Source organism: Somniosus microcephalus, chromosome 10 (assembly GCF_052327205.1).
Source record: "Somniosus microcephalus isolate GS21.2 chromosome 10, FLI_Smic_1.0, whole genome shotgun sequence".
Taxonomy (NCBI): domain Eukaryota; kingdom Metazoa; phylum Chordata; class Chondrichthyes; order Squaliformes; family Somniosidae; genus Somniosus; species Somniosus microcephalus.
The window spans coordinates 16,456,500-16,472,316 of NC_140996.1; the positions used below are offsets into that span (position 1 = coordinate 16,456,500).

The 15,817-nt window shown below is 42.4% G+C and overlaps 1 protein-coding gene across 4 annotated transcripts in view; it reads right to left on the minus strand.

Annotated features, from left to right (window-relative positions):
• pcdh9 (protocadherin 9) overlaps positions 1-15,817 on the minus strand; it is a 907,022-nt gene that overhangs the window by 287,367 nt on the left and 603,838 nt on the right. For 2 of the 4 annotated variants that reach the window (XM_085998462.1, XM_085998460.1), the window contains 2 exons: positions 13,067-13,477; positions 11,554-12,810 (listed from right to left, as the gene is read on the minus strand). The exons of 1 other annotated variant lie outside the window; for it this stretch is intronic. In XM_085998462.1, coding sequence (XP_085854588.1) covers positions 12,002-12,810; positions 13,067-13,477 — 1,220 coding nt within the window. In that variant the 3' untranslated portion in view covers positions 11,554-12,001. Of the gene's footprint in view, positions 1-11,553; positions 12,811-13,066; positions 13,478-15,817 lie in introns of those variants that run through there. One more of the 4 variants, XM_085998463.1, reaches the window with a different exon arrangement.

Sequence of the window (15,817 nt, forward strand, 5' to 3'; positions counted from 1 at the left end):
GACCTCTTCACCCTGTTCGGCTTCCCCAGCTATATCCATAGCGACCGGGGCTCATCGTTTATGAGCGACGAACTCCGTCAGTACCTGCTAACTGGGGGTATTGCCACAAGCAGGACCACCAGTTACAACCCCCGGGGGAACGGACAGGTGGAAAGAGAAAATGCGACAGTTTGGAAGGCCGCCCTGCTAGCCTTAAAGTCTAGGGGCCTTCCAACCTCCCGCTGGCAGGATGTGCTCCCCGATGCGCTCCACTCTATTCGGTCACTGCTCTGCACTGCCACTAACGCCACCCCTCATGAGAAAATGTTTGTCTTCCCAAGGAAGTCCACATCGGGGACATCGCTACTGCCATGGCTGACGTCCCCAGGGCCGGTCCTACTGAGAAGGCACGTGAGGACCCATAAAACGGACCCCCTGGTCGAGAGGGTCGACCTCCTCCACGCCAACCCCCAGTATGCTTACATTGCATACCCGGACGGGCGGGAGGACACAGTCTCCATAAGAGACCTTGCACCCTCGGGGGCCGCAGTAACTCACTACCACCACCCCCCCACGATCCGATATCCAGCCCCGGCAGACGGCAGGCCTGGGCCCAGCGACCCGCTCGACATCTACGAGGACGACACGCCTGTGCCACAGCCTACGCGGGACTCGACGCCGGAAGCTCCGCTACCCCTGCCGTCGCCACGCCGATCACAGCGGCAGACAAGACCTCCGGAGAGACTCCAATACACTAACTTTTAATACACTTCACCCCGCCGGACTCAATTTTAAACAAGGGGTGAATGTGGTAAACCACTGTTTGTATTCCACTGTGTACATGCCTGGACATGCCTCGGCTGACTCCTCCCACAAGTCCTAGTATAAAGGTGACTGCTCCCCAGCCCCTTTGTATTCTGGACCGGTCGACCACTCGAGGCAGACCTTCATTCTTTTGTTAATAAAAGCCTTTAGTTACTCTCTTAACTCTCAGTCTTTTATGAGTAATTGATAGCGCATCAGCTAGGTTTAGTGTATATTGTGCACTAGGTTTAGTGTATATTGTGCACTAGGTTTAGTGTATATTGGGAACTAGGTTTAGTGTATATTGTGCCCTAGGTTTAACGTATATTGTGCCCTAGGTTTAGTGTATATTGTGCACCAACGTTTAGTGAATATTGTGCGCTAGGTTTAGTGTATATTGTGCGCTAGGTTTAGTGTATATTGTGAACTAGGTTTAGTGTATATTGTGCGCTAGGTTTAGTGTATATTGGGCACTAGATATAGTGTATATTGTGCACTAGGTTTAGTGTATATTGTGCACTAGGTTTAGTGTATATTGTGTCCTAGGTTTAGTGTATATTGTGCACCAGGTTTAGTGTATATTGTGTCCTAGGTTTAGTGTATATTGTGCACTAGGTTTAGTGTATATTGTGCACTAGGTTTGTGTATATTATGCACCAACGTTTAGTGTATATTGTGCCCTAGGTTTAGTGTATATTATGCTCTAAGTTTAATGTCTGTTGGGCACTAGATATAGTGTATATTGTGTGCTAGGTTTAGTGTATATTGTGCACTAGGTTTAGTGTATATTGGGCACTAGGTTTAGTGTATATTGTGCACCAACGTTTACTGAATATTGTGTGCTAGGTTAAGTGTATATTGGGCACTAGGTTTAGTGTATATTGTGCCCTAGGTTTAGTGTATATTGTGCACTAGGTTTAGTGTATAGTGTGCCCTGGGTTTAGTGTATATTGTGCACTCGGTTTAGTGTATATTGTGCCCTAGGTTTAGTGTATATTGGGCACTAGATATAGTGTATATTGTGCACTAGGTTTAGTGTATATTGTGCACCAACGTTTAGTGTATATTGTGCACTAGGTTTAGTGTATATTGTGCGCTAGGTTTAGTGTATATTGTGCACTAGGTTTAATGTATATTGTGCGCTAGGTTTAGTGTATATTGTGCACCAACGTTTAGTGAACATTGTGCGCTAGGTTTAGTGTATATTGTGCCCTAAGTTTAGTGTATATTGTGCATCAACGTTTAGTGAATATTGTGTGCCAGGTTTAATGTATATTGTGCACTAGGTTTAGTGTATATTGTGAACTAGGTTTAGTGTATATTGGGCACTAGGTTTAGTGTATATTAGGCACTAGGTTTAGTGTATATTGTCCACTTGGTTTACTGTATATTAGGCACTAGGTTTAGTATATATTGTCCACTAGGTTTACTGTATATTAGGCACTAGGTTTACTGTATATTGTGCCCTAGGTTTAGTGTATATTGTGCACTAGGTTTAGTGTATATTGTGCACTAGGTTTAGTGTATATTGTGCGCTAGGTTTAGTGTGTATTGTGTCCTAGGTTTAGTGTATATTGTGCACTAGGCTTAGTGTATATTGTGCACTAGGCTTAGTGTATATTGTGCACTAGGCTTAGTGTATATTGTGCGCTAGGTTTAGTGTATATTGTGAACTAGGTTTAGTGTATAATGTGCACTAGGTTTAGTGTATATTGTGCCCTTGGTTTAGTGTATATTGTGCGCTTGGTTTAGTGTGTATTGTGTCCTAGGTTTAGTGTATATTGAGCACTAGGTTTAATGTATATTGTGCACCAACGTTTAGTGAATATTGTGCGCTAGGTTTCGTGTATTTTGTGCGCTAGGTTTAGTGTATATTGTGCACTAGGTTTAGTGTATATTGTGCACTAGGATTAGTGTATATTGTGCACTAGGTTTAGTGTATATTGTGTCCTAGGTTTAGTGTATATTGTGCACTAGGTTTAATGTATATTGTGAACTAGGTTTAGTGTATATTGTGTGCTAGATTTAGTGTATATTTTGCACTAGGTTTATTGTATATTGTGAACTAGGTTTAGTGTATATTGGGCACTAGGTTTAGTGTATATTGTACACTAGGTTTCGTGTATATTGTGTCCTAGGTTTAGTGTATATTGTGTGCTAGGTTTAGTGTATATTGTGCAGTAGGTTTAGTATATATTGTGCCCTACGTTTAGTGTATTTTTTTGCTAGGTTTAGTGTATATTGTTTGCTAGGTTTAGTGTATATTGTGAACTAGGTTTAGTGCATATTGTGCACTAGGTTTAGTGTATATTGGGAACTAGGTTTAGTGTATATTGTGCCCTAGGTTTAACGTATATTGTGCCCTAGGTTTAGTGTATATTGTGCACCAATGTTTAGTGAATATTGTGCGCTAGGTTTAGTGTATATTGTGCGCTAGGTTTAGTGTATATTGTGAACTAGGTTTAGTGTATATTGTGCGCTTGGTTTAGTGTATGTTGGGCACTAGATATAGTGTATATTGTGCACTAGGTTTTGTGTATATTGTGCACTAGGTTTAGTGTATATTGTACACTAGGTTTAGTGTATATTCTGCACTAGGTTTAGTGTATATTGTGCGCTAGGTTTAGTGTATATTGGGCACTAGATATAGTGTATATTGTGCACTCGGTTTCGTGTATATTGTGCACTAGGTTTAGTGTATATTGTGCACTATGTTTAGTGTATACTGTGTCCTAGGTTTAGTGTATATTGTGCACTAGGTTTAGTGTATATTGTGCACTAGGTTTGTGTATATTATGCACCAACGTTTAGTGTATATTGTGCCCTAGGTTTAGCGTATATTGTGCTCTAAGTTTAATGTATGTTGGGCACTAGATATAGTGTATATTGTGTGCTAGGTTTAGTGTATATTGTGCACTAGATTTAGTGTATATTGTGCACTAGGTTTAGTGTATATTGTGAACTAGGTTTAGTGTATATTGGGCACTAGGTTTAGTGTATATTGTGCACTAGGTTTAGTGTATATTTTGTGCTAGATTTAGTGTATATTGTGTGCTAGGTTTTGTGTATATTGTGCACTCGGTTTAGTATATATTGTGCCCTAAGTTTAGTGTATATTTTTTGCTAGGTTTAGTGTATATTGTTTGCTAGGTTTAGTGTATATTGTTCGCTAGGTTTAGTGTATATTACGTGCATTTGCAAGGGGCCGTATTCCTATATAATGCGGCCGCCAGGAATGCCTGGATATTGTCTGAGCCATTATGGTGTCAGACATATTTCAGGTGCCCTTGAGACATATCCCTGAAGTATTAGATCCTTCTTGCCCCCATTTCACGGCCAAAAAATGGGCAAAAGAGGGTCTGGTTTGTATAATCTGGGACTTTTTAAGTAGTTTAAATGACTAACTTCACCTTCTAACTAAATGGTCAAAAATAATTCTGTTTTAAGAATGTTCCTGAATACTGCAGCTGAGTGTGTCCATGACTCGACTGATCTTCTGGAAGTGATCAAGTTTAATACAGTGAAAGGGATTTGAAATGCAAAATTTGATGACTCTGGTCATACCAATATTGATCTGTTTAATTGAAGCAGACGGTTTAAGCCTTTGGCTACACTGCTTCTGAGGTCTCTGATTCACCATTATGCTCGCTGCTGTGCACTGAAATGACTACAGGAAACTTTGGATTAAATAATGAGATTGGGGCAGGAAACAGCATAATTAATGGCACGTGTCGCTGTTTCAAGAAAATCTGGACCATTATCACTTTTTGTTTTAAATACCAACATTGTAAATTCACGTGTAATAATAGAGAAAAGAAAGAAAGACTTGCATTTATATAGCGTCTTTCATGACCACCGGACGTCCCAAATCACTTTACAGCCAATGAAGTACTTTTTGGAGTGTAGTAGATGTTGTAATGTAGGAAATGCAGCAGCCAATTTGCACACAGCAAGCTCCCACAAACAGCAATGTGATAATGACCAGATAATCTGTTTTAGTGATGTTGGTTGAAGGATAAATATTGGCCAGGACACCGGGGATAACTCCCCTGCTCTTCTTCAAAATAGTGCCATGGAATCTTTAACGTCCACCTGTGAGAGCAGACGGGGGCCTCGGTTTAACGTCTCATCCAAAAAGACGGCACCTCCGACAGTGCAGCACTCCCTCAGCACTGCACTGGGAGTGTCAGTTTAGATTTTTGTGCTCAGGTCTCTGGGGTGGGATTTGAATCCTACAACCTTCTGACTCAGAGGTGAAGGTGCTACTCACTGAGCCACAGATATTTGACATTGCTTTCTGAGGTCTTCCTCTAGAACTTGGAGTTGCCATGGAAACTGAATGCTCTCCAGTCGAAAGCAGAATGCTTGAAGCACCTTTCGGCTTGTTACAAGTTCCTTCGTATTTCCAAGAACTGTACTTCTGACTTTATGAAAGCTTTTCAGCCCTGTAAAACAGGGTGGCATTATCTTCTCTGAGAATACTCAACAAACTGTACTGTAAAATCAGAGAACAGAAAATACTTGGACACAGTTAGTTGAACATACCCTTTTACATTTCATTCTTATTTTTGTCTCCCTTCACATTATCTGTCACATTTTTCACAATCAATAGACTCATTCACAGTTTCTGTGTCTCTGTGTTTAAAGGACTGGAAGGATCCTATGTAAAAGCTGCTAAATAAACCCACCCTAAACTACTATATGAAACATTATTATATCCCAGTAATAAAAGAAAGAACTTGCATTTATATAGCGCCTTTCAAGACTTCCCAACGTACTACACAGTCAATGAAATACTTTTGAAGTGGAGTCACTGCTGCAGTGTAGGGAATGTGTTTTGTGCACAGCAAGGTCCCACAAACAGCAATGTGATAATGACCAGATTGTCTGCATTTTGGTGATGTTGGCTGAAGGATAAATATTGGCCCCAGGACACCGGGGATAACTCCCCTGCTCGTCTTCAAAATAGTGCCATCTGATCTTGTACATCCACCTGAGAAAGCAGACAGGGTCCCGGTTTAGCGTCTCATCCGAAAGACATCACCTCCGACAGTGCAGCACTCCCTCAGCACCGCACCGCACTGGGAGTGTCAGCCTAGATTCTGTGTTCAAGTCTCGAGTGGGACTGTGAACCCATGACCTTCTGACTCAGGAGGTGAGAGTGACATCCACTGAGCCACAGCTAACACCAATACTGCTATATATTTGAAACAATTCATGGATGTATGGGTATAAATGCAAAAAAAAATTGAATTTTCAGATGATAATGGATCACTTGACCTTCAATCTGCTGTTCATGACGTGATCTGAAGCCACTGATGGGATTATTTTCTTGTAATCACTCCCACTCATCCATTTTCTTTGTGTAATTGCTCCCACCCGCCCACCTTACTCCACTTAAATGCCAATAGTGTTAAAGCTAATAAATAAACTTATTGCAAAAATGCTTTATGAAATGGGATGAAGGTCCTTTCATAATGTGGTGTTTTCTTAGAGACACATTTCACAGAAATATTAACCTAATGTAAGAATTGGTGCTAATAAAATGCTTTTTTTTTAAACAACAGAAATGAGAGATTACTAGTTCATGCCTGGTAATAAGAGGCAACAACCACCCTCTGATAATATGCAATTCTTATACCGTAGCTCGGTTCAGATGTTACATCAATGGATGTTAACAGCTTTAAAGCCACCGCAATAATGTTTAAAAAGGGCTGAATCATCTTGTGGTGAGTTGGAACTGCAATTCTTCAAACAATCTAGAGCAGTCAAAACTGATGTCACGTATGAGTGGGACTATATGTGATGCCTGCAAGCATATTGCAAAGCCCTTCCCCTCGTACCACTTGTGAGAGAGACGGGTTACCAACCAGCAACAGCACGCAAACCTGATTTCCAAACACAAATGCATCTACTATTTCCCCAAAAAAAGGCCAATACAAAAAAGAATCACAGAATCACAGAAACCCCACAGTGCAGATAGAGGCCATTTCGGCCCATCGAGCCTGCACCGACACATATCCCACCTGATCCCTGTAACCCCACGTATTTAATCCCCCTAACACTAAGGGTCAATTTATCATAGCCAAATCAACCTAACCCGCACATCTTTGGACTGTGGGAGGAAACCGGAGCACCCGGAGAAAACCCACGCAAACACAGGGAGAATGTGCAAACTCCACACAGACAGTCACCCGAGGCCGGATTCGAACCCGGGTCCCTGGCGCTGTGAGGCAACAGTGCTAACCACCATGCCACCGTGCTGCAGTTTGTTAACGATGCCTGATAATTAATTTTTACACTTCTTTGGCAAACAGAAAAATGTTTCTTAGACATGTTCATTTGTATCGCTAGCTCCGACTGTAGGAGAATATGGCCACAGCTCCCCTGACAGGTCAGTGGATAATAGCACTGTTGGGTGTTACAATGACTCATGCAGGCTCCCATTTGGGTTGAAGGATTAGGAGATAGTATTCCTGCAAAATTCAACAACAAATACAACAACTTCTGTTCATATAGCGCCGTTAATGCTTATTAAGGTGAGGGACACCAGGACTGGCCAATGGAACATTGTTTCATTTTTCAACCCAGTGTGAGCATCAAGAACTCCCTCAAGTTCGGCATAAACAGGTTTACATAGAAAATAAACTTCCCCTGAAGACTGAGGGGGTGGGGGTTGCAATTTTACAGTCTCTTTTCCTGTCAGTGAGAAATTGGAGGTTGAATCCCTGTTCTGAGCTAGCTGACCTCAAATGGGATGACTGTAGAGCCTTGGGAGAAGATGATACTCCGGGTTGTTGCTGGTGATTACAGTTGAAGAGTATTTGCATGGTTGGTAGGTGAGTTCACGACCAAGCGCAGTTGTGATACACCCCATGATTAGGCAGCCTGCTGTCTCTCATTGTCTGGGTTCACGTATGAAAGTCACTGGCGCAAGGCTAGCGAATGTGTAGCTCTGCGTAAGTAGACACCTTCAGGAAAGTGAGGGAGAAAAGGGTCAATGAAATATGATAAATCTGTAGCTCGAGACAAACCGTAGCAGAAAAGTTTGCTTGCTCTTGAATCTAGAAAAAGGAGAACTAATGCAGGAATGTTTAAGTATTCAGATTCTAGACTTGTATTAGAATCTGCTTCCCCCAATCTGATGATAGTTCCCTCTGAGAACTCTGCGTTCCTCCAACTCTGGCATCTTGTGCATCCCATACTTCTTTGCCCCACCATTGGCGGCCGTGCCTTCCACCGGCTAGACCCTAAGCTCTGGAATTCCCTTCCCAAACCTCTCCACCTCTCTCTCCTCCTTTAAGATGCTGCTTAAAACCTACCTCTTTGACCAAGCTTTTGGTCGCCTCTCCCCTTTGGCTCGGTGTGAATTCTTGTCTGAGTGCACTCCTGTGAAGCACTTTGGGATGTTTTACTACATTAAAGGCGCTATATAAATACAAGTTGTTGTTGAATACTATCTCCTAATCCTTCAACCCAAATGAAAAATGGTCTGATACTGCCACAAGTCTACCAGAGGTGCACGTCAATACATCAACTGCATTATGAGCCATCGAGATATACATTACAAAACTGGAGATCTAAAACATTCCTTAAAAAAAAAACTGAAATGATAAAGTATCTACTTAATTAGCTCATACCTTCTATGGCATTCCAAGCTAGTCCTATCCCCATGCCGGCAATGGCCACCATTAACCGTTCCTACATTCTCACGTTATTACAACTGTAGTGCTTAAAACAATCTCTAGAGTCATCAGTTACACATTTTTGAGATCCAATTACACCTTGCATCAAAGATATATTTTCTCTTTTTTTGTGTATGTATGTTTCTGCTTATTAAGGTGAGGGACACCAGGACTGGGCAATGGAATATTGTTTCACTTTTCAGCCCAGTGTGAGCATCAGGAACTCCCTCAAGTTCGGCATGAACAGGTTTACATAGAAAATAAACTCCTCTGAAGACCGGGGTGGGTGGGTGGAGGGTGAAATCTTACAGTCTCGTCTCCTGTCAGCGAGAAATTGGAGGTTGAGCAAAAAAGCTGGATGCTGGCTGCACTTGCATCAGGCTGAATTGCATATCCCATGCGAAACCTTTCAAACACCGTCTCAAAATCCACCAAATTAACCAGTTATTAGGGAGCAATCTATTCTCATCAGGAATTAGTGGGACTGAAGTCTTTCTTCAGGTGCAGAGTTTATATTGCACCAAGCAGTGCTAAATTGGGTCCTTTTAATAGTGATGGGAACAGTCACAGAAACAGAGAAGATAGGAGCAGGAGTAGGCCATTCGGCCCCTCGAGCCTGCTCCGCCATTTAATGAGATCATAGTTGATCATCCAAATTCAGTACCCTGTCCCTGCTTTCTCCCCATATCCCTTGATCCCTTTAGCCTTAAGAAATATATCTAACTCCTTCTTGAATATATATAATGAATTGGCCTCAACTGCTCTGTGTGGCAGAGAATTCCACAGGTTCACCGCTCTCTGGGTGAAGAAATTCCTCCTCATCTCAGTCCTAAATGGCTTACCCCTTATCCTTAGACTATGACCCCTGGTTCTGGACTCACCGGCCATCAGGAACATCCTTCCTGCATCTAGTCTGTCTAGTCCTGTTAGAATTTTATAAGTTTCAATGAGATCCCCTCTCATTCTTCTAAACTCCAGCGAATATAAGCCCAATCGACCCAATCTCTCCTCATACGTCATTCCTGCCATCCCAGGTATCAGTCTGGTGAATCTTCGCTGCACTCCCTCCATGGCAAGAACATCCTTCCTCAGATAAGGTGACCAAAACTGCACACAATACTCAAGGTGTGGTCTCACCAAGGCCCTGTACAACTGTAGCAGGACATCCTTGCTCCTGTACTCAAACCCTCTCGCTATGAAGGCCAACATACCATTTGCCTTCTTAACCGCCTGCTGCACCTGCATGCTTACCTTCAGCGACTGGTGCTCCAGGACACCCAGGTCTCGTTGCACTTCCCCTTTTCCCAGTCACAGCCAGTCTGCTTGCTGCTATCAACTGTTAAGCTGCTGGGGAAGTGGTGCTGTGCACTTGCATAGAAGTTACAGCATAGAAACAGGGCATTCGGTCCAACTAGTCTATAACGGTGCTTATGACCCACATGAGCCTCCTCCCACCTCTACTTCCTCTCACCCTATCAGCATATCCTTCTATTCCTTTCTCCCTCATTACTTATCTAGCTTCCCCTTCAAGGCATCTATAATATTCACCTCAACTTCTCCACATTCTCTGAGTAAAGAAGTATCTCCTGAATTCCTTATTGGATTTATTAGTGATTATCTAGTTAGTTCTATCTTCTATCTGGTTCTCATCTCCCCCACAAGCAGAAACATTTCTCACCATCTACCCTTTCAAACCCCTTCATAATCTTAACGATCTCTATTGGGTCATCCCTCAGCCTTCTCTTTTCCAGAGAAAAGAGCCCCAGCCTGTTCAGTCTTTCCTGATCATTATGCCCTCTCAGTTCTGGTATCATCTTTGGTAGCTTTTATTGTACCTTCTCCAGTGCCTCTGTATCTGTTTTGTAATACAGAGACCAGAAATGTATATGGAGATGAGAACTTGCATACTCAAATAAACTCAGGCAGCTCTGCTCAACTGCTGATGAAAACAGCTAATAGAATAGTTCTTAGTGTCAGCTGTGGTTCAGTGGGCAGCACTCTCGCCTCTGAGTCAGAAGGTTGTTGGTTCATAGTCCCACTCCAAGGACTGGAGCACATAAAGCTAGGCTGACACTCCAGTGCAGTGCTGAGGGAGTGCTGCACTGTCGGAGATGCCGTCTTTCAGATGAGACGTTAAACCGGGGCCCCGTCTGCTATCTCAGGTGGACGTAAAAGATCCCATGGCACTATTTCGAAGAAGAGCAGGGGAGTTATCCCTGGTGTCCTGGGGCCAATATTTATCCCTCAACCAACATAACATAAACAGATTATCTGGTCATTATCATATTGCTGTTTGTGGGAGCTTGCTGTGCGCAAATTGGCTGCCGCATTTCCCACATTACAACAGTGACTTCACTTCAAAAGTACTTCATTGGCTGTAAAGCATTTTGCGATGTCCGGTGGTCGTGAAAGACGCTGTAGAAATGCAAGTCGTCTTCATCTTAGAATGGAAAAGTGGCGTAGCATAGAGAATGAATTATTTTTTTAAATATAATTGTTTTAAAAGCCTGCTCTACATGTGCTGGGGATAACTGTACACATCGTGTAGAATCAAGGTCTGTGCACTCAGGTGGCAAGTCTTGCTTTGGACTACGATGGAAGACCTCATTACTCCAACACAATGCCTACAGTATCACTGGGGCCTTTAATCTACTTAGGGGAGGTAGAAAAACCGTATTGCTTGTAACCCAGAAGAATGAAATATTTGTGCTTAAAATTTTATATTTTAGATATACATATTTATCCAGCAAATCAAAGGCTGAGTTCTAAAATGACTTAATTTAAACCATGCCAGAGCTGTTTTGTCACTGCACTGTACGGAAAAGCATAATTTTAAAACATGCTTCTGAAAACTTATGGCCATGAAAAATAATGTGTCTGTGAAATGGTGCAACCCAAACCGCATGCTTTGTTAATAATATAAATGAGGCAAGCGGCAAAGGATGAAAGACAAACACGAGACAGATAATTCTGGATACCTCGGGCTCCACTGCCAAGTTGGGGCTCACGTGAAAAAATTTAGACGGAATGGGAAAGAAAAGAAAACCCACCATGAGCATGAAAAGCAGTCGCAGGACAAAGAATGATTGATGCAAAATGTTTATTCCACACAACACGGGAACTATGAAAGATGAAAAAATACAAAACATTCATTCCAAACATCACAGGTAGAAGATAGAAGATAGAAAATGTATACTTTTTTTTATTTCAAACAACATTAATAATTATGGGAGTGGAAATAGTTTACAAAGAATTCCAAACAATACAGATAGGTGGGGACAGTATTTGGATTTTAGATTACATGCATGTTAAATGACATTGTATTCAATACATAACTGTTAACCTTATATTAATATCCATGATAAATACTTGCATGCAGTAACTATTTAAAGCTAATATGCTACTGTATAAATTAGTGGAACTGTTAACTGCTATAAAATATATAACTTTAAATCTAACTATATAATAAGAAAGGTGAAGTAGATAAATTCGAACAGTCGACTCCATGTATATTTGTTATCCTTCTACTGATTTTACCAGTCACTGTCTGAAGAATTTTGGGAGGAATCTTCAATGGACATGCTCTCTGCAGAGTCACCATCAGGATCGAGTGATACTTCAATCACTGTATCACTGGATGCAACCACTGTGTCACTGGAAGCAACCACTGTGTCACTGGAAGCAACCACTGTGTCACTGGATGCAACCACTGTGTCACTGGATGCAACCACTGTGTCACTAGAGGTCATTGCGGTGTCATTGGATGTAGTTACAGTGTCACTGGATGCCGCCCCAACATTATCCTCCAGATGCCTTTCAGTCAGCACGATGGAGGTCTGAATAGCCACGTCTCGGCGCGATAAGGTGGAAAAATGATGGAGTCTCACAAGTGTGTGCATTGCACCAACCAGAGACATGACGTTCTGAGACAGCCGGGCCCCGCGATACTGCGAAGCATTTTGCAATGCGTTTATGTCCCTGTGCATATGGTTGAACCCACGCTGCACACTGCTCACAAGTGTATCTAACCTTCGACATATGGGGCAAAGCTCCCCCTCCTGTGAGTTCTGGGACTGTGATGGAAAAGAGGAAGGGACAGAACCCATCGCCTCTGGCTGATGTGTCCCTCTTCGCTCTGATTGCTCCGAGGAGGACGCTTTCATATAAGAGGTTGCTTTCCATTGCCCACCTGCACCACATGAACCATGTTGAACCTCTTCAGTTTCCACACCTTCCGTAGCCAATCCAGGTCCTTGACGCTGGGTAGACACCTTCTCCTCCTCCAAGATCACAGTGGTTTGCTGTTGCTCTGATCTCAAGGGTTTTGAAGTGCAACATTCATCTGGGGAGATAAAAAGACAATACTTTGGCTTAATTGATGATAGACTATGCATAGACCGAAGGACTAGATCGCAATAAGGCTTTGCATGAATTTTGAGCACAAGGAAGCTGGCAATTCATTATAGAGCAAGAACATTTACATATGCTTTGAAGGACTTGCATACATAATCATTGCAATGCATGCTTAATGATAATAGCTGCGACTGTAATATCTGAGGTAAGCAATGATGGGTTTGACAAAACAATGCAACACTCACCAGAATCACTGGAGTCAGAGGACGCATCAGGTCCGTGTTCCACAAGGTGGACTATCGGGGTCACTTTTTCTTCCTCCCATGTTAGGACTTTGTCTTTTGCCACATCTGTATGTTGGACTGTACCTTTCTTTTTGTTAAAAACGACTTTTTGTCGAGCACCAAGTCTCAAGTCAATGATGCGCTTTCGACAGTCCTCAGCTGTCCGTGCTACTTTGGAAACTCTGTTCACTTTGGCGGCAATAAGGTTCCAGCCACGTCGATGACCCTCACTAGTGGGCATTTTGGGTTTCGTGGCCAGGAATATTCTTTGTAATTTTGTGAATTGTTTCACAAGCATGCGTATAGCCAATGTGGAGAATTTAGGCTTCCGCCGTTTGGCTACAGTGGACGCCATTTTCGTCTGTTTTCCGCCTGTGCGGAGTGGAAAGAAAAATCATTTGCAAAGGTCAAGTTCCTTCTGGAAGTTAAGGTGCTAATTGTCAATTATTGCAGTTGACTTCTGCTTCCATTTTCCACACCAGTCATCCTTGTGGCTTATGAATGGCATTGTCAATTTAATGTTAACTTAATGCCAAATTATGGCCAGTTTTGTATTATGAATTTGCGGCAACCAGGAACTGTTATCAATATCTCCAAAGCACGTTATGCTTAACGCTCTTATAAGCGGCAGAGAAAGAAGACTTTCAACCTTCCAGTTCAGGCTGCGGTCAAACCCAGGCTCCAGAAGGAACTGGATAGTCTGATAACCCAATGTAGCATCCAACTCAAATTATTATATTTGAATTATTTTGTATCAAAAAATCATTCACGAGAAACAATGACAACTTACATTTATATAACACCTTTAACTTAGTAAAATGTCCCAAGGTGATTATTATTTTAAAAAGTATCCCCGCTGTATAAACCCTAATCTTCTTCACTTGCGCATGTGCCAGGTGACATTACTATGAGAGTCAGAAGATAATGACTGAGATGGATAACATATTTCTTAATGTTCATTGATTGGGTTTTCAATCACTGCTTAGTTTTCTGTTCTTGCGGGATGTTTGGGAACGGGCACACTGTACTGTTTCCTGACGTGTAAATTAACAGACTGCTTTGAAACATACAAAATTCTTACAGGGCTTGACAGGGTAGATGCAGGGAGGATGTTTCCCCTGGCCAGGGAATCTAGAACCAGGGGTCACAGTCTCAGAATAAGGGGTCGGCCATTTAGGACTGAGATGAGGAGGAATTTCTTCACTCAGAGGGTGGTGAATCTATGGAATTCTCTACCACAGAGGACTGTGGAGGCTCAGTCGTTGAGTATATTCAAGACAGAGGCAGAATACTAAGGAAAGCAAGGGACTGGGCAGGAAAATGGAGATGAGGTAGAAGATCAGCCATGATCTTATTGAATGGCGGAGCAGGCTCGAGGGGCCGAATCCTGCTCCTATTTCTTATGTTCTTATGAACTCATGAGTGATTACATCACACTGCCCGTGACATAAATTGGAACCAGCTTAGTGCTTGCGTTCATTTTAAATCACCGTGTTAGACCACTATTGTCTGCAGTGGCATTTTATACAGCGACTGTATCATTTTAACATAATGGCCCAGATTTTGCGGTGGTAATGCAGCAAAACTGTCAGCGTTTGCCGTCATTACCCCTCTGAAACTGACCGTAACTTCAGGATTTAGCGCAAGCGCAGATAAACGCGGAAATCCTGAAGTTGTGGTTGGTCATTCCTTGCTCCACCACAGGCTGTGCTGTGGAATCCCCATTGCTGGCCATCGGTGAAATCACTTGAACTGATGAAAACTTCCCCTTTTCTGCTCTAATATCACTGATAAAATCACCATAAAAAGTTAAGCCTTGTTCAATGAGGTGTACCTGTGTTTTTAACAGCGTTCTGAGTAATAACTGTTGCTGGCCAACTGTTCTGGCCCTGAAAAGCTAATTTTATATTTGTGGAATGTCAAATTTCTCCATTATGATAAAAGTTACTAGATTTTTTAAATAATAATTTTTGTTTTAATATTTCAGTTTCACCTTAACTCCATGTGTATGTCCCAATCTTTATTTCATTCTCTGTAAAATGTTCAAAAAATGAATGATAAAAGCTGCTTTTTATTTCCTGGTTTGCTGTCTGGGAGAATTCTTCAATGAGATTGGCTGCTTAGCCAGCTTGATGACATCACTGCTGCCGAATGCTGGAGATCCCCTACACACAGCGCTACAAACAAATTAACGTTGAGAAAGCAAAATTTTCCGCCACAGAGATCGCAAGATCTTTGCATGCAGCTTTCTTCGAGATCAGTGGTGATCGCCGTCGCTTCACTGCTAACTGTCAATGTCATTCTATACAGTGAGCCAAAGAAATTTGGCTTTAAATTTGGTTCCACCTTTGGGTAGCTAATTCCATTACATTAACTGTTTACAACAACAACAACAACATGTATTTATATAGCACCTTTAATGTAGGAAAATATCCCGAGGCACTTCACAGGAGTATTATCAAACAAAATTTGTTAACAGGCAGTTAAGTGGCTGTAATCCCTTCCCGCCTCCAAGGAGACGGGACCCAGCGCGGGACAGCTACCCGCCTCCTGGCAAGATGGCACGGAGGTGGGTTGAGGGTGGGTTGGGCACCCGCCCCCAAATTCTGCCATTTTCCTGGCAGTCCCGCCTCCATACCCGCCTCCCCAGGGCTGGCAAGATCACGCCCTACGTGTCAGCACTTCAGGATGGCAGCACCATAACAATGACAG